The 23847-nt window shown below is 46.3% G+C and overlaps 1 protein-coding gene and 1 long non-coding RNA gene across 2 annotated transcripts; both read right to left on the reverse strand.

Moving 5' to 3' along the window:
- Window positions 1-6002: 6002 nt before the first annotated feature.
- Window positions 6003-9354, reverse strand: CEBPA (CCAAT enhancer binding protein alpha). The gene has a single exon (XM_082062809.1). It carries the CDS (start codon window positions 8603-8605, stop codon window positions 7628-7630), a length of 978 nt encoding a protein of 325 aa, XP_081918935.1. The 5' UTR covers window positions 8606-9354; the 3' UTR covers window positions 6003-7627.
- Window positions 9355-14064: 4710 nt separating this feature from the next.
- Window positions 14065-23247, reverse strand: LOC309444829. Its single transcript, XR_014185162.1, has 3 exons — window positions 23069-23247; window positions 18193-18253; window positions 14065-14237 (listed from the first exon to the last, which is right to left on the reverse strand). It is a non-coding gene; the product is annotated as an uncharacterized lncRNA (long non-coding RNA).
- Between the last annotated feature and the right edge of the window lie 600 nt (window positions 23248-23847).

Consider the following 23847-nt stretch of genomic DNA (forward strand, 5'->3'; position numbering starts at 1 on the left):
TACAGTTATATTACTGATAGCTAAAAAAAAAAAAAATCAGATTTCCTACATCACATTCAACTTCAAAAATAAATTACATGAGCTAAATTAAAAATGTGAATTACATGCTTCACATATTATATAATGACCTATATATTGTTGCAGGTCTCATGAAATATCCACTTGAAATTTGCCTTAGCAAAGGCCGCCTTTAAATTGGTTTTATCACCTCAGACTTCTTGATGTGATATTTGCAAATGTTATTGCTCACAGTGCAAACATAAAGCAGTATACCTAGAGCTTTATTTATTTACATTACCTACATGTTCACTTAAAATCAGAACTTGATGCTTTCATGTGGTAATCATATATTGACATTTTCAAATAAATGTTGCAAATAGAGCCGTTATATACATTTCTCACTTAGTAAGCGAAATAATACAGTGCTATTCTTAAAACTGCAGTCCAGGGAATCAAATCCTAGTTTTATTGCAGTCAATAGCAACTCCCCTTGCCTCCAGAAACAACTGGAATAAGCCAATTCTGTAACAAATAATAAGATAGGTCAAGAAATTTTTGGTATGAAAACTCTGGCAATCCTATTCTTTTGATATTTAACATGAGTTCCAGTAAACACAGGAGGGTTGCTGACTGGAATGAAGCAAGCAGCACTGGCACATAGCCTTCCAAATTTTATATTATTTTATGAGAAGTCTAAATGCTAATTTGCACAATTATGAATCAACAACAGACACTCATTTCAGCCTGACTCTGTCACCATGGTTTTTAACTGAAGTGGCATGCCAATAAAAACGTGAAAATAACTTTAAAAAGTTAGTGAGTATATGTTCCCAGTTCACCAAACTGAACTCAGTTCCACTGAGCAAATCAAACCCTAATGTATAGATGACAACATAACAAAAGTAAAACGTATATGTGACAAAGACAACTATAAGCTTGCACATAAAAGCTAGGATATGTACCACTTAGTAACCAACAGCAGGTTTGGCATTCAGCCCTGAGCTCACAGTTGCTGGTTCGGGTGTACTTACTGACATTTGTTTGCATTGTCTCCTCTCCCTGAGGGACTTCAGTACAAATCACACGGTGGATCCAATACATATCAGCAGCCCAAGATTTATTTAGTTCGTGAGGCAGGTCTACAGCCAGATGCATTGGAAGCTGTAGAGGGAATACCCAGAGTGAGAAAACTGAGGTACAAAAGTTCCCCCGTATTCAATAAAGTTCTGAAACATTTTGAGGCATTTATTCAGCCAAGACTTACCCTGACTCCAATGGGATTTTGCCAGAGAAAGTGGTTTGAATGCCTATAGCAGGGTTAATCCTAAATGTGGTTCTTTATTTTGAGTGTAAATAATTAGAAATCACAAAACCCTGCTCAGAAAAGGTGCTGGCCTGATCCCTTTCTACAGTCACTTGCTACTGACTCTCAGTGAAGCTGCGCTCAGAAAAGCATCCATTGCTGCCTCCTGCTACCGAGCACCCTCACATTTCACAGGATGGCAGGTCATCGAGCCAATAAAGGAAGGAGTAATGCCTAAAACTAGGGGAGGTCTTGAATCTCTGTTGACTACGAGCTGTTGTTAAAATGAAAGTTGCTCAGCTGCATAGAAAATCCAGCCAGTGCAGGTAACCATAGCCCGCTTCCACCGCATGGGCCCAATCCTGAAGTCAATGGCAGAACTCCAACCTGTTTAATGGGAACAGCAACAAGCCTATCTATCTACTTAATATAAATGAAGATACGCATCTCCTCTTTGACATATTTTGGGCTCAAAGCCATTGGCTGACACTTGTTTGGTTCTCTGCACGTACGTGACTCATGGGATAATATAATGCTTGATTTCCATTCTGCCAGACCTGTATTTCTCCGTGGTTAACTATTAATTTCAGAAGCAAGATGCAATACTGCAGTAAAATAGGATGGTGTTAAACTAAGAAAATTGCACTTAAATATTTAGAGTAAATGAATCAGATTCCCTTTAGTGAGGATTCCCTTCCAATTAACGAGGTATACCAACACAGGCCTAGGGACATCAGCCCATTGTTCCTGTAGAGAAGTTGCCATGGAAGTCTCTAGCAAAGTACGTGACAGGCAAGGTAGTGCAAACTCACTGCCAGGATGGCTTGAGGAGAAACCTGAGAATGGAAATGACACTAAAAAAATCTGTACTCCAAATAGTTGATTTTTGTTTCAGGCTACAGTACTGGGTTACTCTGGATATATAAGTGCTCAATAAACTATGAGCAGGTGCTGATTTTCCACCAAAGCTGTAAACTCTTTGGGATAATGGCTGGATTTCTCCCTTTAGATCCACAATCTGAGATACTAAGTAGTACCATTAAAAATATATTAATAATATAATATGGGCTGGAAGGAATGATCAGAACAGACGCTCTGATTCTTCTGCAGTTTCTTGTGATAAGCTTACTGTTACTAAGTGTTGTCTTGGCTTTAAAATGCATTTACCTCAGATATGATACAGGAAATCACACTGAAACACATATTTCCAAGCGAGGTGTTTCTTTGTATGTGATTTCACTTGTATAAACACAGATTTCATTACAGGGGAAGAAAGAGATGTGCAGAAACAGAGATGTCTATGTATAAAACATTATTTTTTACTTAATCTAATATACCAAGAGAGGGCAGCAGGTCTGTTCCTTCAGCCTTTACTCAGACATTTGCCATTCTTTTCACTGCTAAATTGGGTCAAACTCAATTCAACCAGTAAGCACAAACCACTGAGAAGCACCTGCTTTCTCCTAAGAGCAAAGCATCTTCCACTGCTCTGCTTCAGTGTAGAAATTTTGGTAGAGCACTCCAAAAGCTGTTCCTACCCTCCAGCCCCCTGAAGCAGGTGGATGAGGCAAGTTGCCCAGGGGCGATTCACCCGCCACAATGGAAGGAAAAGAAACAAAACCAAACACCACCATCACACTGAGAAATTTTGACATTCCTCCACCAACCTGCTGCAGGACTTTGCTATGAGTGAGCAATGTCTCAACTCTGTACACAGTGCTAGCAGACAACTACTCCCTTCCTCCCCAGCATGTGATCACTTGCTCGGCCTCTCAGTCACTGCCCACCCCCACATCTCACCCCCTCCGTGTCCCCAACCCTGTGTCTGAGACTGGCGAGGGTGAGGGGTGGAGACGGAAGGACTGCACAGCCACGCTTGTGTGGCAGGACGAGCCAGGGCTGGCAGCGTCACAGCAGTGGTGTGTGTAAAAGGAACAAGCTTGGTGGGAAACTTTCAAAAAGCCACCCCGTGGTCGTGAAGACAAATGCTGTGGTGTATATACACAGCCACAGCCCCCCGCCCAGCGCTGGAGCTGCTCAAGCCCTTGTCCAAGCCAGGATAAATAGTCTTGGTGCAGGATGCATGTATGCGGGGAGAGGAGTGGGAACGCCAAATGCAAGGCCAGCCCCTGCCCACCGTCCTGCCACACTCACCTGCTGCATGCACAGCACGCTGCAGCAGCGCAGCCTCCCCGCCATCCTCTTCTGCAGCAGTGTGGACTGCCCGCTGTTTCCACACAAGCATCCTGGACTAGATGATCCCCAGAGGTCCCTTCCAGCTCCAGCTGTCCTGTGATATTTGGAGTAGACAGTGCGTAAGAATCGTTTCCAGCACCCAACATTTATAACGCATGCCTAAGTGCTGCTGAAACGGGCAAGGCATGGAGTCACCTGTGAGACCCGAGCACTGCAGTACTGCTCGCTTTGACCCTGGTGTTCAGGCAAAATATCCCTGAACATGCTGCTGCAAGAGCTTCTTCATCTGGGCAATGACTTAGGGACTCGTCAAAGGGTCAGCTGTGTGCCAGGAAAGGGTTCAGGTTGAGAGGAAGATAAAATGCAGAGCTGCAGCCGAGGAGGGCTGAGAGGGGGCAGCCAAAGCAAAGCGCAGGCAGCAAAGAGCGCCAAGAGGCAGCAAAGAGCGCCATGCTGTGAGAACTTTTTCATCTAGGCCACGGCTGGGGGCCTTGTCGAAGGCTCAGCCTACAGTTAGGGTTAGGATTAGGGAATGCTACTCGCTTTGGCACTGTGTTTAAGGCAAGTGTCTCTAGACACTTTTTTGCTATCAATAATTTACCCTTCATAATATTTCAGGGCATGCTCTGTTTATATAACTATTGAAACACCTATGTGGTAGATATGTGATCTTAATTTTGAATCATAGAATGGTTGATTCTTCTGCCACTGAAGACCTGTCTAATCTACAATTCATTTAAATTAATGGAAAAATCTGCTTTGTCTGAGGCCATAAATGATTTGCTGAAACCACACACACACACAGTGAGTCACAGTTCAGAACATAACTCAAACGACCAGGACTGTATTCCCATGCTCTAACCACTAGATTACAGTCCCTCCCACATATACCCTGCAATAATCTTTGCTCAAATGATAACAGCATTTCCCCACTTTACACGTTGGACAGCATTACTCAGTAAGGCACATCATACTCGACGGGAGTACAGCTCTGCAGGGCCGGGGGAGGAAGGAAGCACAAGGAAAAGTCATTATTTTTGCCCGACACCACTAGAATTTAACTCTTCCCTTGGAAAATTACCAGCTCTGAATCCCCTGATTTACATCTAACTGAAAAATAAAATCCTCAGTCCTGATCCGCACTCACCTTTCACTCATCCCAAGCAGCGAGTGCTTGCAGACCAACAGTCATGGTGGACTTTGGAGTAGCAGCCTCACCTTTGCTTTGCTTCACAAACCGCCATGAACCCCCGAGAGGAGGCGAAGCCTCTCAGCACCCTCGGAGCTGCCCCATCGCCTGTGCGGCGCAGGGGCCGAGCAGGACTCGCCCGGCTGTGCCTGCACCAGGCCAAGGCGCTCTGGGAGCCGCGTTGAGGACACGTGCTGCTGCGTGGCCTGGGCGTCACCACAGCAGGTACCTGTGGGTCCAAATCTCTGTCTTTGGGGTACTGAATTTCTGCCGTGGACGTGTCACGCTGGACACAGCATGGGGGCAACAAGTGATGGGGAGCTCGGCTCTCCTGCAGGCATCACCCTCACCAAGACACAGCACACTCAGGTGCTGCCCAAGGGGACGGGACCCAGGGCAGCACCTTTCTGTCGCATGCTAGAGGCGCAGCCCAGCCCGACGGCCGGCAGGCTGGGGCGGCTGTCGGGGCTCGGCTGAGCTCCCCGCACGCCACCCGGGTGCTGCGCCCCCAGGGCCCCGCCGCCCCCCGCCCCACCGCGCGGGGCCCTATCGCCGCCGGGCCTCGCGCCGACTCCCCTCCGCGCCCCGCCGGCCCCGGGCGGGGCAGGAGCCCCCGGCGGGACCCAGCGCCCGGAGCCGCCGCCGGTGCCCCACGTACCGCCGGCACCGGAGAGCCCCGGGACGGCGTCTTCTGGGCTCGACCCGGCCGGGGCGAAACTCCCCGGGAGAGGCGACGGGCCCCGGCCACGTCTCGCTCGGACGGGACGGGCAGCGACGCCGCTGCCGGGCGAGCGGGGCCGGCCCTGCCCGCCGCCTCCTTTCGCAAGCCCCGTGCCCGGGTGACAGCTCGTCCGCTGCGCCCCGCAGAGGCTCCACGGCGTGCCCGAGGCGGGCGGCCCGGCCGGACCGGGCCCGTGGCTGGGGCAGCCGGCGGGTGAGCTGCGTGTCCTCGTCGCCCTGACGCCTTCCTCGCCGCTCCCGGCTGCCTTAAGCCCGCTCAGGGGAGGCAGCGGGCCCGTCGCGGGCTGCACGACCCGCGGCCCAGCCGCGGCGCAGGTGGGAGGGGGAAGCCAAGGCTGACTCACAGGCACACACCTGACACCAGTACTTAGGAAATTGCCCTTCTCTTAAAGGCAACCATGTATTTATTTCCCTGGGGCGAATGCGAGGGAGTTGCGCTCCACGGAGGCGCTTTGGTCACCGATCCTGGCTGGGGAAGCAGGTGCCAGCGCCGAGCAGGATGTGCGGTCTGAGGAAGAGGTTTCGCTCTGCTGCTACAGAAAAAGAACTGGGAACACACAGAGAGGCAGATGGTTATGGTAGAATATATGCTGTTTATTTATGAACATAACCAGGACTTTTGACAACCTTTATATGCAGTTCCCCCCCCAAATTAAAAAAAAAAAAAAAAAACAACACAACACCACACCACCAATGTGTGTGCATATACATACATGTATACATACCCATACACACCACATACACACGTGGCACATACATACACACACCCCCAGCACTGCGTTCCTGCTGTCACACTTTCAAAAGCTTCATTTCTCCACCTTGTTCTCCTCTCCCATCATGACTATTTCAACTGGACAAATTCTTGTGCGGCTATGACATGAGGAAGAAACGCTTTGCATGGCTACCAGCGCTCTCTGGACGGGGGGCTGTTTGTTTGCTTATTTTTCATTCACACTGGGAGAAGCTCCAGAGTCCAAAGGTGCTGAAGCGCTGGAGAAGAGCCTCCTCATCCCCCAGCAGATGTCCTGCAGCCCCGAGGCCCACACTCCCTCACAGGCCCCCCTGCCTTGGGGTCAGGAGGCAGCGGCCAACCCAGAACAATGTGAAGAAGGCAACACAGACTCACACTCACCCACCCATACAAATAATAAAATAACATTGCAGCACAAGGGCATAGTCTCTGTCACCAGATAAGAAAGTCATGTGATGGCAAAGAGTTAGTTACTTAAAGTAATGCAATAAAAATAAAGTGTAGCTAGTATACACGGAAAGGCTTTCACATTACATGAGGCACAGCTTGGACAGACAGAGACTTTGAAAGGAGCTAAATGTCCTGGAATAAAGCAAAATACACTGAAAGTTCATAGTAAATACCCGCATCGATAGGTATTTATTCATTTGTGCTTCGTCACGTCGTGACATACAGTACAAGACACTGCTGCTCTTCCTTTTGGTGGAGGGAGCTCACCACGCTCCCTCACAAGCTGCTTCTCCGTCAGTCCCAGGCTGTCCATCAGTCCTGCAGCAGCGGCGGCCCCTGCCCTGCACCCTAACAAGACAGGGCTCCTGGCAGCAGTCCGGCAGCTGCCCCGCACCTCAGTGCTCCAAATGGGTGCCCGGCACTGCGCGCCTCTCAGCCTCAGCCCTCTTCTCGCTGGCCTCCCCACAGCTGCCTGTGCCTGCTGCACCGCAGGTCTGCTGAGGGGGCCCGGCCAGCACTCCTGAATGCTCCGTCCCTCAAGCCTGCACATCTCTCACCCTTTTTCCTCACACCCAACCAGGCTGAAGAGAACAGAAAGCCCCAGAGCTCCTGCAGCCAGCTTTTAAGGCACATCTGGATTGCGATCTGTGCTTTATTACTATTATTATTATTATTATTGTTATTTACCCTGTGTAGACACGTGGGCTTTCAAATTTCTTCCTTCCCCCCACCTTTCTCCTTATAAAACCCACCATGTTTTCAGCTTATTTGTGTGTCATCCTTAAGGCACAAACCTTTTAATACTACAGCTGCCTGGCTTCTCGTATTGGTTGTTGTTAAAAACAAACAAAACAAAACAAAAGCAAAACAAAAGTCCAACTCCCTCCCTCCCCCGAAACAATCTGAGATCGCTGCGCTCCGGTACGTATAGTATCTGGAAGTGAGCGAGGGCAAGCGCAGCCGCGGGCGCGGCGGCCCCGCCAGTCCCGGCGCGGCGCTAAGCGCAGCTGCCCATGGCCTTCACCAGCGAGCTCTCGGGCAGCTGCCTGAAGATGCCCCGCAGAGTCTCCAGCTCCCGGGTGAGCTGCTCCACCCGCTTGCGCAGCCGCTCGTTGTCGGTGGTGAGCTCCAGCACCTTCTGCTGCGTCTCCACGTTGCGCTGCTTGGCCTTGTCGCGGCTCTTGCGCACCGCGATGTTGTTGCGCTCCCGGCGCACACGGTACTCGTTGCTGTTCTTGTCCACTGTCTTTTTCGATTTGCTCCGGTGGTCCGCGGACATCATTTTGAGGGCGCCGGCGGCGGGCAGGCCGCCGGGAGGGTGCGGATGGTGCGGGTGGTGCGGGCTGGGCACGGGCGTGGGGGGCGGCGTGGGGTGCCCGGGCTGGAGGTGCATGGTGGTCTGGGCGCAGTGGGCGATCTGGTACTGCAGGTGGGACGGGTGCTGCTGCAGAGCATGGTGGGGGTAGAGGGCCGACAGGGCCGCCGACTTGACCTCCTCCTCCTCGCGGGGCTCCTGCTTAATCACCAGCGGCCGCAAGCCGGGCGCGGCGATGCGCTCGTACAGGGGGTCGAGCTTGCCGTCCATGTAGCCGGCCGCGCAGCCGAAGAGCGGCTGCTGGTGGTGCTGCTGCTGGTGCCCCGGCGCCGAAGCGGCGGCGCCGGCCCCATGCATGCTGTGGAAGTCGAAATCCCCGGCCAGGATGGCCTTGGCTTTCTCTTGCTGCTTGCTGTGCTGGAAGAGGTCGGCCAGGAACTCGTCGTTGAAGGCGGCGGGGTCGATGTAGGCGCTGATGTCGATGGAGTTCTCGTTCTCGCAGATGTCGCCGAGCTCCGCGCCGCCAGTAGCAGGTGCCGCCGCCGAGGGAGCCTCTCTGTAGCTGTAGGCGCTGCCGGGCAGGGGAGTCTGGAGCTGGTGGTGCTGGCCGCTGCTCATCGGGGGCCGGGAATCGACCTCGTAGAAGTTGGCTTGCTCCATGAAGCACCTACAGTGTGCCGGGCATGGTGAAGGGCTCCTGCAATCCAGGTTTCGGACGGGGCAGCGGCGGCGACTCTACCAAGCCCGCGGCACCCCGCGGAACCCCGGCCCGCGGCAGCGAACGGCACCGCGGCACGGTGCGGCACGGCTCGGCGCGCCCGGAGCCTGTCCCCCGCCCCAGTCCGCCCGAGCTCCGCTCGCTGCCTGCCTGCCCTGTTGCTAGTGGGCTGCCTCGGTCCTGCGTGCCGTATATATACACACCCCCGCAGAAGGGCCTGGGATCGCCCTCTAGTGTCCTGCTGGGAACCTTTGACCACCGCGCAGCCGGGTCTTAGCGCCCTGGCAGGGCAGAGCCGCCCGCCCTCCCGCGGGAGCCGCCGTGGGGAGAGTGGCCCGCACGCCCCGGCTCCCCGCCGGCGCCCCGAACTCAGCGGGCACAGGGCGCTGGGCTTCGGCCGCCGAGGAGGCTCCGCGCTGGTAAGAGGCCCGAGGAAACAGCGCGGGGACTTCGCGCCCTCCCTGCCCGGGGCCGCTCAGCGTGGCAGGGCGGCCAAAGGCGGCTGGTACATTTCCACCGCCTGCTCCCACCCTGCGCCGAGCGCTCCGACTCAGCGACTCGCCGGCCGCGCTACAGAGAAAGTCTCAAAGTTCACCATCACCCGCGCGTACTTGCAAATATTTGGCCAGTCGGGAATATTCGCCCTGCCGTGTTTGCCTGCGGGACCCACGGCGCTGCTTCACCCGCGGAGCCCGGCCCCGAGCGGCGCTAGGACCCGTCCGCGGACGGCGCCCGGCGGGCAGGGGCGGAGACCTTGGGGGGCAGCGGCGGATCCCCGGTCCCGCTCTGCTCGGTGGTGATCGGCCGGGGACCGCCCTGCTCTCTTCTGCGCTTATTGTCGGTCTGTCAAGCCCGGCGGAGCTCCCTCCTGGGACGGGACGGCCCGAGCCCGGCCATCTGCCCGAGCCCCGCGGCGGCAGCGCGGTGCGGGGCACTCCCGGCGCCGGCGGCTTTCGCCGTACGCAGGAAGGGTGGGATAAGCGCGCGGGTCTCCCCCTTCATTCCCGCACGAATCAAACAGGTAAATTTAATTATAGATTTCCCCAAATGAACACACAACAATGTTGACCAGTGTCGGACGCGGGCCGAGTCCGGACGTTTACCCGAGATAACCCGGCAGCAGCCAGGTAACCCCGGCGGGTGCCCGGCCCCGCGGCGCAGCCTCCCCGCAGACCCCGCTTCCCTTCCCAGCCTCCGTTTTCCGTCGGCTTCGGAGAAAGCAATCGATGTTCCCGCACGGCGGGACCGGAGAGAGGAGCCGCCTGTCTCAGCCGCTGCGACTCCTCTCCCGGGGCAGCCGGGTATGTTCCTGCAGCAGCTCCTGTGCGAAGCCACAGCCTTCCTAGGAGCTCCCTTCAGCTCGGGGCGGTGAGGATGCACATGATTTCCTCCTCCTGCGATCCCTCGCAGTCTGCAGAGCAGATGTATCTGTCCCCCCCTCCACACCTCCCAAGGTGCATTTTAGGAAGCCCCAACCAGTATTTAGCTCTGCTGGTCCAGAAGGCCCCTTTGAAAGTGGCATAGAGAGAGGATGAGTCGAGGCCATTGGAGCAGGTGCTGGCCTGAAAATTGCTACAAGAAAATCTGCAGAGAGAATGATCCAAACAGTGATGGCTGGAGAAAAAATATCGCTATAATTTTTAGTCCTGGATGTTCTAGTAAACTAAAAACTTGTGACAGTAAATTCCTTGCTCAGAAAGGATTTGACAGATTCCTTGCAATTAAAAATAATTGAAAGTCTTAGGGAACAGTACAGTGTACCAGGAACCCATGGTTTTGTATCACACAGTGCACATGTGAACCTCTGTTTCATGAGCAAAAGCAAGGACAGCAGAGAGTTGGCTTTCGCACTCTAGTATCCTCTTGGGAGAATGGATTCTGTAATTACAGCAGGGAGACATTAATTTGCAGACTACAGAAGACAGTTTTTACCTTTCACTATCAGCAGAAAAAAATCAATCCTCAATTATTTTCTATACAACGTTTTCTAAAATTATATATGTTGGCTTCAATGCAGCAGTGGTGCCTCAAAGGGGTGTTTCCATGGTCCACGGGGAGGTGTAGCACTGTCTAGACAACCAAAACACTGGTAAGAACTCCCAACAAAGTCCTGATGCAGAGGGAATGCCTCAAGTCTGTGACAAAAGCAAGTTTTGGATGCTTCAGATGTTTCCGAGTGAAATGTCCCTGACTGCATCTCACTGTCCAAATTCTGCTTGTTCTACTCAAGGGAATCCATTCCCAGAAAAGGGACAAAGCCAGTGCTGGACTTTTTCCATGCTGGGAGAAATATAATCTGAAACAGTAGCTGGTGAGCAGTTTACACTCGGAGCTTTCAAAGAGATTTATTTATCTAACTCTGAAGTTGGCAAAAACAGGAATAGGCCATACACGTTGAAAATAAAAGGTCAGTGCTGCATCAAACAGCACAAGCGTATAACTTTGTCATTTAATAACAATACCTACGCCTCTGAAGTCTTAAAACACTCTCGCATTTTATAATCATTCCGAAATTAAGGCCTAACCACATATTAAAAGAAATTCAAAGTAAATCAGAAAGTTTAGGATCAGATTCCATTCCTAATTACTGTAATTAACGAACAAGTCCCCACAATTTAAGGACTGGTTTGCTCAGTATTTTTTTTTACACAGAACCCTTTTATCTAAGTTAAGAACTTATAAATAATCTCTTTTTACACAAAAACATAAATTCATGTTCAAATTGTTTTAATATGGTATTAAATGAGGTTCCCAGACTTGGACAAATAAGACGAGCCTTTGTCTTTTTACTGTCCTTCTTTGAAGGTGAATTTAATGTTTAGCTGATCATTCCTCATACGAGCACAAATGCTTTTCTTCTGCATTCATATCAACAGTGACTTTTACCAAATATTTCAAATCTAATGTCAAGAGAAACCTTTTGTTCTCGTTGCTTCAGTTACATGTGCTGGGGAGTTGAGTTAACTGAAAGAGGAAGGATGTGTGTTGCAGAGCATGGATCCTCGAAGCAGCGTGGCTGTGAACTCTTGAGGGTGCTATTCTTCCATCTCAAAGCAGATCTCGCTGGCTAGGAGCTCTGGGAGGACGGGAGAAGTGCTCTGCAATGACAAACAGCACCAAAACTCTATACAAAGTCAGCTGTGCTGGTTTTCACTAGTAGGGAAAGAAACTGAACAGAAAAACATAATTGTGGAGGAATGTGAGTATCTGCTTTCCAGAAGTGAATTTTGTGCCCGTTAAGAGTTTTTAATTGCCCTGGAACACTGAAGTCTCTTCATTTCACCTGGACTCCTGTGGTTTTTCTCAGGCCTTTGACTCCCATGGGCTGCAAAATAGGTCACCTGGCTACAGGATCCAGGCTGGCTTGATAGGCTGCCTGGGCAGTACAGCGCTCTGCTTTCTGATCCGACGGTTCGGAAATACCTATGGAACATGGCATGTGGCAGCCCCATTAAGAATCAGAGTGCTATTACACATTTATTTTACTACCTCGTTAAACTAGAATATCTCATTGCTGCTGACAAAGCTCTAGAATGTCTCGTCTGCACAGAAAACTTCTTGGGGTGAATGCCAGCATGGCCCAGCCTCTCCTCTCTCCCACCTGCAGAAGGGGTGTTGGGGAAGAGATAGATTTGGGTAGGGCAGGGATGGGCACCATGGAGCAGAAAGGACAGTACAGCTGTCCTAGGAGTGACAAGGGGACATTATCCTCAGCTGGGCACAGTGCTGTGCCCTGAGGGCATCAGGATTGTAGGCAGGGATAGAGCAGCAGTAGTTTCCTACGTGAATAAAGAGCTGGCAATCTACCATCTTACTTGTTGTTGTGTCATGAAACACAAAGTTCTCCCCTCTCACGTGTTTACTGCCCCAGGGAGGGGAAACATGATACTGCACATAAAAGCTGCACACAACACACAAGTTTTCAAAGGAAAAGGCTTTATGTGCCAGAGTCTTGGAGGTGGGAAGATCAGTATGCAGCATGGTATGACAAGTCAACTAGGACCTTCCCTTCAGCTGAGAATGGCAGCTGGTAACTGATTGCCATTTTTGATGTGTGGTTTGGTCCCATGATAGATGATTTAATCACTTATAATTACAGCTTTTTTCCTTTGGAGAAACACTGTTCAGAACTTCAAGGTTAACCACCTCAAATCCATGCTATCTTCCTCTTCCCGTTTTGTATCATTCCTCTTGTCTTCAGGGTCTCTATGACCACGTCCTCAACCTTTGCTGTCCTTGTGTGCTGCTGACTTCTGGCTCCTCTCCTGAGAGCTCAGTCCTTTGCAATTACCCAGCTGGCTTACTGGGAGCATCTTTTCATTTCCATTTGCCTGATTACTGCTCACCTCCATTCAAATGGGGCTCATAAACCAATCTGTTTCCAACTTGGCACCTGTAATCATGTACAATCAGTTATTCAGTTGCTCAATATTTGGCCTATCCACAGATCATGCATTCTCTAGTCTTCTACCCTTCTTTCACACCTGAATTGAATTTCCAATCTTCTGTCTACCTTACAAATTTGTTACAAGGATCAAAATTAAACTAAAGAGTAAGAATATGGTAAGAAGTTACATTCTGTAGTATAGTATGGATGTGAAAGCCTCATGCTGTCATTCCACAAGTGAATACATTGCTGCATCCATGGCAGACTTCAGCCGGATGAGACCTGCACAAGGTGTCTCACAGAACTCAAGGGTCTGGTGGGCTTTTTGTACTTCTCTTACATTGAAGTTCTTGTGTGATTCACAGGACAGATAATGGAATAGCCTCCAGTAGCTCATAGTTTTTGATTCCCAGCTGCAAGTATTCAGTGCTCAAAGAATCTATGGAATTAAGGATTAAGACCTGGAAATATGAAGGCAATACACCTTTGCTGCAACCCTTCTTTTATTGATGTCATAAAGCATTTGACTTCAGTGGCAGAAAGGTTTGGGGCCACATTTGACTCTCATATTTTAAAATGTCAGGTTTTATAACTGTTGACTCTATACTTATAGAAAGTACTTTTACTGCTCAGTGTGGATGCTGTTTTGTATCTGAAAATTTTACCTTCCTGTTGAGCTAAACTCAGCTTTCTCTAATTATCCCATTGCCAGCCCAGGGATTACTGGCATGAGTAATCTAAGCAGAGGTTGGCCTACTAAGTGAAAAATGTCAAAGGCAGCGAGAAGGAAGGGAGTCACAGGGAAGGTCCACAAAGTTCTTGGAGTCAGTCAGTGACATCACCAATGAAACCAAACCATGATCAAAGCAATCACCAGCATCGGGGAACAACAGACACACAGAGGAAGGAAGCAAGTCAGAGGCAGTCTCACCTTGAAAGTGATTGCAGTTTTATTATCAGTTTCAAGCTAATTATAGCAATACTTCAGACATCAGAAATTTTCTTACTCTCCTAAGAATAACCACTGCACAAACATGAGACTTAAGAGGAGCTGGCATACAGTGCTGAAGTTCCCATCTGCAGCACGTTGACCCTGCCCCAGAGTGATTTCACCTCAAGACTGACCAGGCAGCAGGCTGATGGGGCAGCACCACGGGCGGGTGACTTGAGGAATGGCCCTTCATTCCCTGCAGGAATTCCAAAGGTCATTTGCAAACATCCAGCGAAAGAACCCAGCACTCCTGCCTGCTGAGGTAACACCTATTCTGCCTTCCAAGCCTTTACAGAAAGAGAGGTTGCACACAGTAACATTCAGCATGCCCGTTCTGTTCATAAAAATAACGAGACATTACCACTGCATGAGTTCCACAAGACCTTTGCATTTAAATTTCTGTTCAAACTGGGATCTTATGCTTTACATAAAACATAACTTTATCTTAGGTGCAATAAGAGTTAATCACAAACCAGGTGAGTCTAACGCTCAGTAAGTTTTTCCTGAAAGGATCGTAGTCCCATAAGAATCTGAAAAATAAGTTGGGAGGTTACAAGGACAGTTCAAAGTTTTAGAGGAAATGGGACTCGCTACCTCAAGTTATGATGCTTGGAACAAAACACTCCTGCTTGGATTTTAAAGGCAGCTGACAGCTGAGCTGCAGAGTGCTTTAAATAAATACTATCAGAATTCATATGAATAAAATCAGAAGACTTCTTTTGAAGGAAGTAATAATATTTTCCATTCATTTTATGGAAGCATAAAGATGATATTTTGTTTGCAATAGTATTTCAGAAAGGAAAAAGGCAATGACAGTGTTAGGCTGTTTGCAACACATTTTGGTACCTAAATCCTCATAAAGCAATGCTGAAAAGGCACTGTGCTTCAGCTGGGAGGTACCAACAACGTTTTGTGACTTACATGGCCATATAGTTAATAGTGGAGCTAAGTATCATTCAACAAAAGCCTAGGGCTGAGAGGTTTCTAATTCCAAACAAAAAGTCCTTGCAAACTACTTGTGTTTCTAAGTTTAAAAAAAAAAAAAGAGCCAACTATGAATTGGGTTCCCACACCACAAAAGGGCCTAATTTTTTCCCTTCTACTGCTGTAAATAAAGATAGGAAATGTGAATATGTTTTTGGAGCCTAAATTATTAACTCTGAATGATTCTTTCAGGCCTAAACAATTAAACCAGATGGTGTGTTTATGCAAATCATCTGAATACATTAATATGAGCATAAATCCTCCATTCCTTAGCAAATCCCAACATTCTATTAATGGGGAATATGAGCAGTAAGAACTGCGCACATTTAGGAAATAAATATAACACGATGTGAAATTTAACACGGCAAAGTAAAATTTTGTTTCAGAAAATAACTCCTACATTCTTTAAAAGCAGGCAAAAATATCCAGATCTTTAATGACATGAGTTGCACAGTTCTAAAAAGAATTCATGCAACATGTTTAAGCGTTGGGTTCTACAGTACTGGATTTTATTTACTAAAAAGTATGGTTTTAAAAGAAAGAGAATGATTTTAAAACCTCCATGCCACAGAACCCATAGCATGCTGGGGATAAATCCATGCTGGTTGTCTGCAGTCTGACACACAGCTGCCAAAAGAGAGGGACAGAAAAGTGTAACTCAGCACAAAACCGTGTTGCTCCCTATCAGAGAAACAGTTGCTGACAGCTACCACAGCCAACACAGCCAATTATTTAGGCTGGAAAAGTCAGTCAGTATTTTCCGTTAAAAAGGGGTTATTCCACACTAGCATGAACGTTCTGAGGCCTTTTAGAAAGGCCTCGTAGATGGAAGTATTAATATAACTAAGTGCAGGGCTTATGGATCATTTACATGTACATCATCAAGAGATCATTTGCATCCATGGTAGGGTCTAAGCCACACAGGACTTACTTTGCTCCTTCATTAATAAACTAAAATAAACATCACTTACCCAGCTCAGCAAGTCATTGATAAAAGTTTGAGGCTCCCATTTCCTTCTTTTTTATGGAAGTGCAAGACACTGTGGGTCTCCTAACTATAGCTGCTCCTTGTAGAGAGCTGTGCGAGCTGAGCTGCTGATACCATTGGATATGCAAAAATGGGTGCCTGTGTCTTATGGAAGACAATCAAACCCTAAATACCTGTGTACCTATTATGGAAAAAAAGCTAAACATTCAAAATGTGGGAAATGCTTCAGATAGAGCTCAGATCTCCTGACACAACTACAAACTCAACCCTCAGGAAGCCAGACTTTGCTCCAGTGCCCCTTGCCTGTTTGTTTCAGTGGGCTCAGAGCTATTCAGTCAAATCTCCCTTGCAGCACTGAAATACCTTGAAGTCCTTGGATCTACATGTTTTGGTTCAGGGCTAAAAATAATCTGTCTGATGGTAGAGCATCGGAACATGTGATACATGAAATTTTTAAGCCTACTGAAAATTGCTCCAGAAATCTATTTTAAAACACTCAGAAAGAAACTAAAAGCATGCATGCTCTTCAGTTTTCCCATAGCTCAGCTACCGATGCTACTGTAGCATGAAGTATCTGAGGGCTCTCCGTGAATTCTCACTAAGCTTACGGCCACAAGGTAGTGTGCCTTCACAGGATGAAAGCCAAAGCCAGAGAGACTGTTTCAGAATATGCTGTAGTGTTCTCTCTTAATGCCATACACTAGTGCTGAATAAATGTCCCTACATTAAGACAGCGTTCACATGAAATATTTTGTTATATGTTTTTGTGCTTAAGGCACTGGCATTTGTGCCCAAGGCTCTCCAGTTATTTATGGCACCAGCGTAGCACAACATCTCACATTAGCTGGCTAGCAGTAAGGTAGTGTCTCATGGCTGCAGTTCTCTGGCACTGGCTACCTTGGTGTGTATTTCTGCTGCGAGTACAAATACAGCTGTGTGCACCCCTCTTGTCTTCATTTTATTCATAGGAAGGAAAAGACCAGCCTGTGTGCTACATTCCTCGGTTTTATCCAACCTGCTGAGTCCCTTAATGTCCAAGAGGAAACACAGGAGGGAAAAGAGGACATGAGGTGAAGGTACACATAAACAACGTATTTCGAAGAATTTAATTTCCTGGTAACAAAGTCCTTTTCTCCAACTGCTAAACCACTTTTCCATCAGGACTGTGGGCGACTTCAAAGCAACACCCGTACTCCCTGGAGGAGGGCCTCAAAAACCTTGACAAACGATTGTGACTTTTACCACATTTATTTGCGCTTTGAAGGTTTCCACAATTGTGTACACCTTGGTAAAGTCCTCTTTGGAATGCGTATGTTCAGCAAATATTGGGTACACAGAGAAACAATCTTCAGGGAAGCCACTGCGCTTTGTAGAGTAAGTCTCAGTCTCTGTCAAGTGGCTGCTGGCATTATATCAATGGCCAGGGCACATGCAGCACTGGGAGTCTCTGAGAGCAGGTTCAATATGTTTTGAAGTGTTCTGTGTTCCCATCAACTTTTCCTTTGCATGTTACTCTTTTTTTGTCCCATATTTTCGCAGACAGGCTGTTCCCCTCTAAGTCACCAAAATCAACTTCGTTTTCATGTTGCTGATTCTGAATTCTTGGGCTAAATTCCTGATAATTTCAGTTGGTGTCTTAATTGTGTAAGAACTTCTGACTAAATAAATAATTCCTGATGCAGGAAAACCCCACATGATAGCTAAACAACTCAGAATGAGGAGAGTTTCCTCTGTACAGAGATGTGCCGATTTGTTTTTTAAGGCCAGTGAGGTGCAGAAACGTGACCTCAAAGGACATGCTAGCGATGGGGGGAGCATAAAGCTTCTCCTGACTATCAGAGGGAAATCTCATCTAGTTACTGCTAAGACAGAAAATCAGATGAGCTCTTCTCCAGTGACGATGTTGTCCCTGAGACATGCTACCAAAGTGGCTTTTTCTACACAGTTGGCTGCAGTGTTTATATTCAATAGAAACCTAACACTAGATTGTGTCTGGCAAATTCACTATGACAGAGATATTCAGGTGCCTGCAAGTGTAAGTTTAATTGCTTCACTCTTCTGGGAGTCTGCAGTATGTTAGAAGGCATGCAGAGCCAAAGAGCAGAGGGCTGTGCCCCTCTGTTTCTTTGGAATTTGCTTCTATTTCAGAAGGCAGAAAAAGAAAAACGAGTTAACTCACCAAATACAGAGAATCACCCTTCTGGAAGGAGGATGGCACCGTTGAGGTAAGTACTTCTTTTCTGTTGGGAACAAGAGATGGACTTTACTTGCCCGATGAAAGTACCACTGTCACTGATCATGTAGTACAAAATTCTCCTAGATGTTAGTAGCAGGAGGTCAATAGCAGACATGCTGTAATCACCTGTACACTTTCTCAAATTATCCTCCCACATATTTTGTATGATCCGGGAATAAATAACCCATTTTATATTCACTTCCACGAACAGAAGTGAGGCAGAGTAAACAGTCAGGTGGACTATCCCCTGCCAGCTGACAAACTCTCCATTTCTTTTTTCTTTTCAAGTGGCTGTTTATTTAGCTTGTTATGGTATTTCAGAGGTCATATAGGTTGCAGGGAATAATAAAGCCATTGATAAGAACAAAGTTTGTGTCCTTATTCTCCCAACGCCATGTGACTGAAGAAGAAAGATATATGATCTTTCAAGGTCCCTTCCAATCCCTAACATTCTGTGACATGCCTCTCCAATTTAATTGCTTTTCTGGAAGGGTATTTATTTTAGGCTTCTGTTCTGAAGAACCATTTTGAAGTCTGGATAAAATTCATCCCTAAAACTATTTACTCTTCTTGATATCATATGAATAAGGTAAGTTCTTCACTAGAGTATACTCTGTGACAAATAATGCCCTAGTAATTATGGGTGGGGATTTTCATGTGGTGACTGATGATGCCTTGGAAAAGAGCCATGGCGCTGTGCATTCAGGAGCTAAGCTATCTAAATCCTTGCAGACCTCGTTTATGCTTTTGGGAATATAGGACAGGTGTGGCAGTTACTAAACCTGGATACTTGAGAATTCACCTCTTATTCCCAGGTGTGGGCCATTAATTCTCGCCCAGACTTGTTCAGTTCTAACAAGTCTCTTTTGAACCAGATTTCATATGTGCACATACACACACACAATACATAGCATTTTCCTTTCAATCCATTTATCCACTTCGTTTTTGCCCATTTTTAGCTACGCAGCCTCCCCTTACCTAACATTTTGCATACACATGTCAACAAACCCCAATATTGATCAGTGGCAGTCTACAAATCCCCGGCACATTCTGTAGATACCAGAAAACTCACAGTTTGCAATATGTTGAGCACAATTACTGAAGAAGCCAAGCCCCAGTGAAATTCACAACAATGGCTATACCAATTTTAATTGGATCACTAGACATCAGAGAACACTCAAACACAGATTGATAAAAACAGTTAAATCCCATAAAAGAACTGCAAAGGAACAGTTCCAGAAATCTGAACACTTTGGGGTAATGTGACACACCTAAAGCCAACCCAGACCAAACATTCTTCAGGGACACACTTGATATCTTCAAACTCAAATACCTATAAGAAAGCTTCCAATACCATATTCTGATGTTTCTATAGAATGTGAAAGAAAGTAACACCGCTGCTGTAGTGGTACGCCTCCCAGATCAAAGTAGCATCTTGTGAAATGAAACATTGGTATCGGAGAACTTGAGCTGGTTTGACTTGAAGCACAAATTCCTGACAGCACGAGGGATAAGCACAGGCTGGGTAAGAGTTTCGCTAAAAATAAATTTATCATCAATAAGTATTTTGTAGCTATGAAAGAGAAGCCTCTGATGTGCGACTGTTAATAACCTGGCCTACTAACCAGAATAACATACAAAAAAATGAACCTTGCAACAATGGGCACATCTTTACCTGTGCAGCTAATTCTAGAAGTGCTAGCTAAAAGTTTCTGATTAAAAACTTTAACTTCCCGATAATGGCATGAAATGAAAATACGTCAATTAAGGAATTAAATCTCAGGGCAAAACTAATGCAGATTCTGCCCAGATTAAACCAGTTCATCAGCCATGAAGTACCAATCCCTCAATTAAAACTGTAGAGGAAATGGGAACAGCTGTAGCTGGAGAGAAGTGTGGCACATAACACCTATGTGAGTGACAGCTTGGGTTTCTAATAAAAGTGATCATCAATATATTGGTTTTCTCAGACACTGTAAGATTTCTGTGTTAGCCTGATTCATTCTGCTATGTGGGGAGCAAACAGCTGGCTATATTGGGTCTTCCTTGATTTGAGAAACATTCCCTTTATTGTGCCCATGTAATTGAGCTGATTTCTTTTCAGAAACCAGTATGAGTAACTCTAGATATCTGGATTACTTTAATATTTTTATATTCTGCGAGTAAGAGAAGCAGTACTGGAATATCCAGAACTAGAAACTGGAAATACTTAGCTGCAAGACTTATGAGCTGCATAGAGAGAAAGAACAAAGGCACTGGATTTTTCCTGTAAATGAACTCCAGGCAGTGTTACAATAAAATGGATGTTTGCTATTAGAACAGAATGGCTCCTTTCTTTACTTAGTATTTTCTAGAACAAAAGTTCCGTAACTTTCCAAGGCTATAGTGAGTCCATGGTTGAATCAGAAGTACAATCCTGAAATAGCGGTCAACACTAAGCAATGTTTCCTCTCCTTTCTCTTCACCTATTCAGGTTACATCTGACAAATCATCTATTTATAGACAAGTCTATATTATTCAAATTATCAAATCAGATTAAGAAGCACTCAAATTCTGTGCTTAACATGTGGAAGCTTTTTCAAACAAATGGACAAAGGTATTGATAATACTTTTACTCTTTGAATTCCACTTTTTTTGAAATACAGCTTTCTGAAATATAGCCAGATTCCTGATAGATGAAATTCAACAACGCTTCTGCTTTCTGAAGCTTTTATAACCTCAGCTCTGCAAAATTTACATTTCTAACAGTAAGATTTTGATCTTGGTGCAGGTCAGTCCTAAATGCAGAAAATACTCTGTGTAATAGCAAAATGCAAGGGCTATTAAGAGACGGGAGGTTTGCAATAATAAGATTAGGGAGAACCTCTATTACAGACTTTGTATTTCTGGAATATCCCTGAAAGAATGTCATCTGCTTGTTGATCATAAGGAATGCAATCATATTCGAGAAAGTCTTTTTTTCTGGTTTTGAACAAAACTAGGTTGAGAGTATAGAGGTAGCAGTTACCAAAAAAAGCTTTTATTTCATTGTAATTCAGGGAATTTGCCCTCAAATACATTAACACAGTTTACATCACAGACTTGAATTGTGTGTTTTTACCTAGGGGACCTGTTTATTTTCACTTGTAAAATATGTATACAAAGACATACATTTTCCTCTCTTCTAAATCACTGGAAAGGAAATGACTGACTTCTCATCTAGCAGAATTCAAAGGCATGGATGTTAGACCAGAAGGGAAACCTACACAGTAGCATCATGTGTAAAAACTAAACATTTAAGAGAAATGTGCAAGTCTGCAGTAAAATTCCAGTGAAGGTTTATCCGTGAGGGAAATGGAGGCAAAGAATTGAATGCTTACAGAAAACAAACCAACCAACCCTTTTTTGAAGTGTAGACTGCCGTTCAGTGTGTTTGTATGGTCTTTATTTTAGGACAAATAAATAATTGCCTATGAAGCTAGAGGTAACAAGCATAAGCACTGGAATCAGACACAACAGAAATTATTCAAACAACAACAAAATATTTTTCACGCTGTAAGGGGAAGGCTGCAGAGAACTTCTTAAATGTTTTTGTAAATGTTAAGGGAACATATTGAGTGGGTAATAAACAGCGACATTTACCCCAAAAGGCTCCCCTCCCCTTTATACCTTCTGCCTCCAATTCCTACAGATAGTTCCTATTTCTTCAATAGCCTTTCTGCCCCTAACTGTGCTTTGCTGTAGATTACCTGAATATGGTGAATACCTGTGTAATTTTTCTCAAGGACTAAAGGGTTTAAAGAATCATGAGACTGGATTATGCATGTGAAAATGAGAAACTATATTATCTACAGTTGTATAGGTAGACTGCTGCTACAGGAACACATCCAGAATCAGAGCGAAAAAGGACTCCGTCCCAGCAGGGACCAGCCTGCTTGCAACACCTGACTCCAGAGCTACCGCACAGCTCATGCAACTTGTAAGTAAACAGGTAAAGTGTGTATTTCAATGCCACATCTCAAAAGCTGTTGCCCATATATTTCTGTTATTACTTCTTAGATTGCTTCCATCTTATTATATTTTTACTGTAATACTGTGGGGAAAAAAAATTAATCCTACAAACACTAAAGTACACTGTGTGATGGTTTTCCTGTAAGCAGACACAACACTAACCAAATGCTGGAGTGCCTTACGTGCATGGAATTATGCATAGGCTTTAATATCTAAAATAATCTGACTCTATGCGAATAAGTTGGTCTACATTTTATTTTCTTCAGCTTTCTTTGATCAGAATTAATGAATAGTTGTAAAGTGCTCTAAAATCCTAGGAAAGCACCCTTACTTAACTATTGTGAGCAGAGGATAATGTTTAATCCTTACCTGGAATTTGGTCTAGTTATAGATGGATGAGTCATGTCACAGAAAATGTAACAGATGCAACTGAGAAACAGATGAACATTAGTGAGGTTAAAGCAAATACTTTCCTGACCTACCAGGAAACAGTATCTTCATCGTAATGAGCTGAGTAAAACTGTTTGCCAGGGCTAATCCTCAGAATTCTTCTACAAATGTGGTATATTTTCCATAGGGCTTTACAAAAACAACATCAGCCAGCCATAAATATGGCAAATACAAACAATTGTATCTATGTTACTAAACTCTGCAACTGTGTTTACAAATCTGTTTCTTCTAAATTCTTTTGCAGGCATAAAACATTTCCCAAGCAGGTCTATGGGTTAAAACTGAAGTAGGAAACAAATTGGCACTTTTCCTCCCTGCATTTAAACAAAAACAGCTTTTTCCACTGTTTGCACACTTAAACTTATTCAAAACTGCTTACCTTATAAACCGTTGATTTTCAGAACTGCCCACTGCAAATATGTACATTAGTGCACCGAAGCACCTATTTCCCATTTGAAGAGCTACAGACACATCCTGTGCACATACAACTTCAGAGATGCAAGCATATTCATTTTTATGCGGCTCTGGTTTAGGCAGAATTCAGGAGATGTGACCCAGTGTCTGGAAAACATTAAAGGCCAACATTTCTTTCCTACAAAAAGTGTAACAACAAACATATACCAATGAAATGGTATGTGATGTTTCTATGACATTTAACTCTATGATCTAGATATTTCATGATCTGCTTGTGTTTAGCCTTTTTTCAAGATGTTTTAAAAGGAAAAACGAACTAATATCCTATGATAATGTAGAGATTTGCCACTATTTCTCTTGTCAAGAGAGCAGTTAGAATTTTTGACGTCTCTGGTATTCCTTCCTTCCCCTGTATCATCCTAGAGAGGCAAACCAGACAGCGGCTAGATGGAAATACACTGCCAGGTGTTAATTAACAACCCAGGAACAACTACGAGATGCTCATCAGCACAGAAACACAACACTATCTACTGGGATGCCCGCGGGGCACGGGCCAGTTTCGTGCCCGCTCCCCCCGCAGCCACGCAGCCCCGGGGACAGCCGGGCTGGCTTCTCGCCGAGCGCGGGGATGAGCTCCCGCGCCGCCCGTGAGGGGCGGGCACCGGGAAACACGCCAACGGCTCCTCCCGCTCGGGCTGCGGGCAGGAGGGGCGCGGGGCCCGGCTTGAGGCAGCCCTGGGGCCC

This window comes from Streptopelia decaocto (assembly GCF_964273445.1).
Source record: "Streptopelia decaocto genome assembly, chromosome: 11".
NCBI classification, from domain to species: Eukaryota; Metazoa; Chordata; class Aves; order Columbiformes; family Columbidae; genus Streptopelia; species Streptopelia decaocto.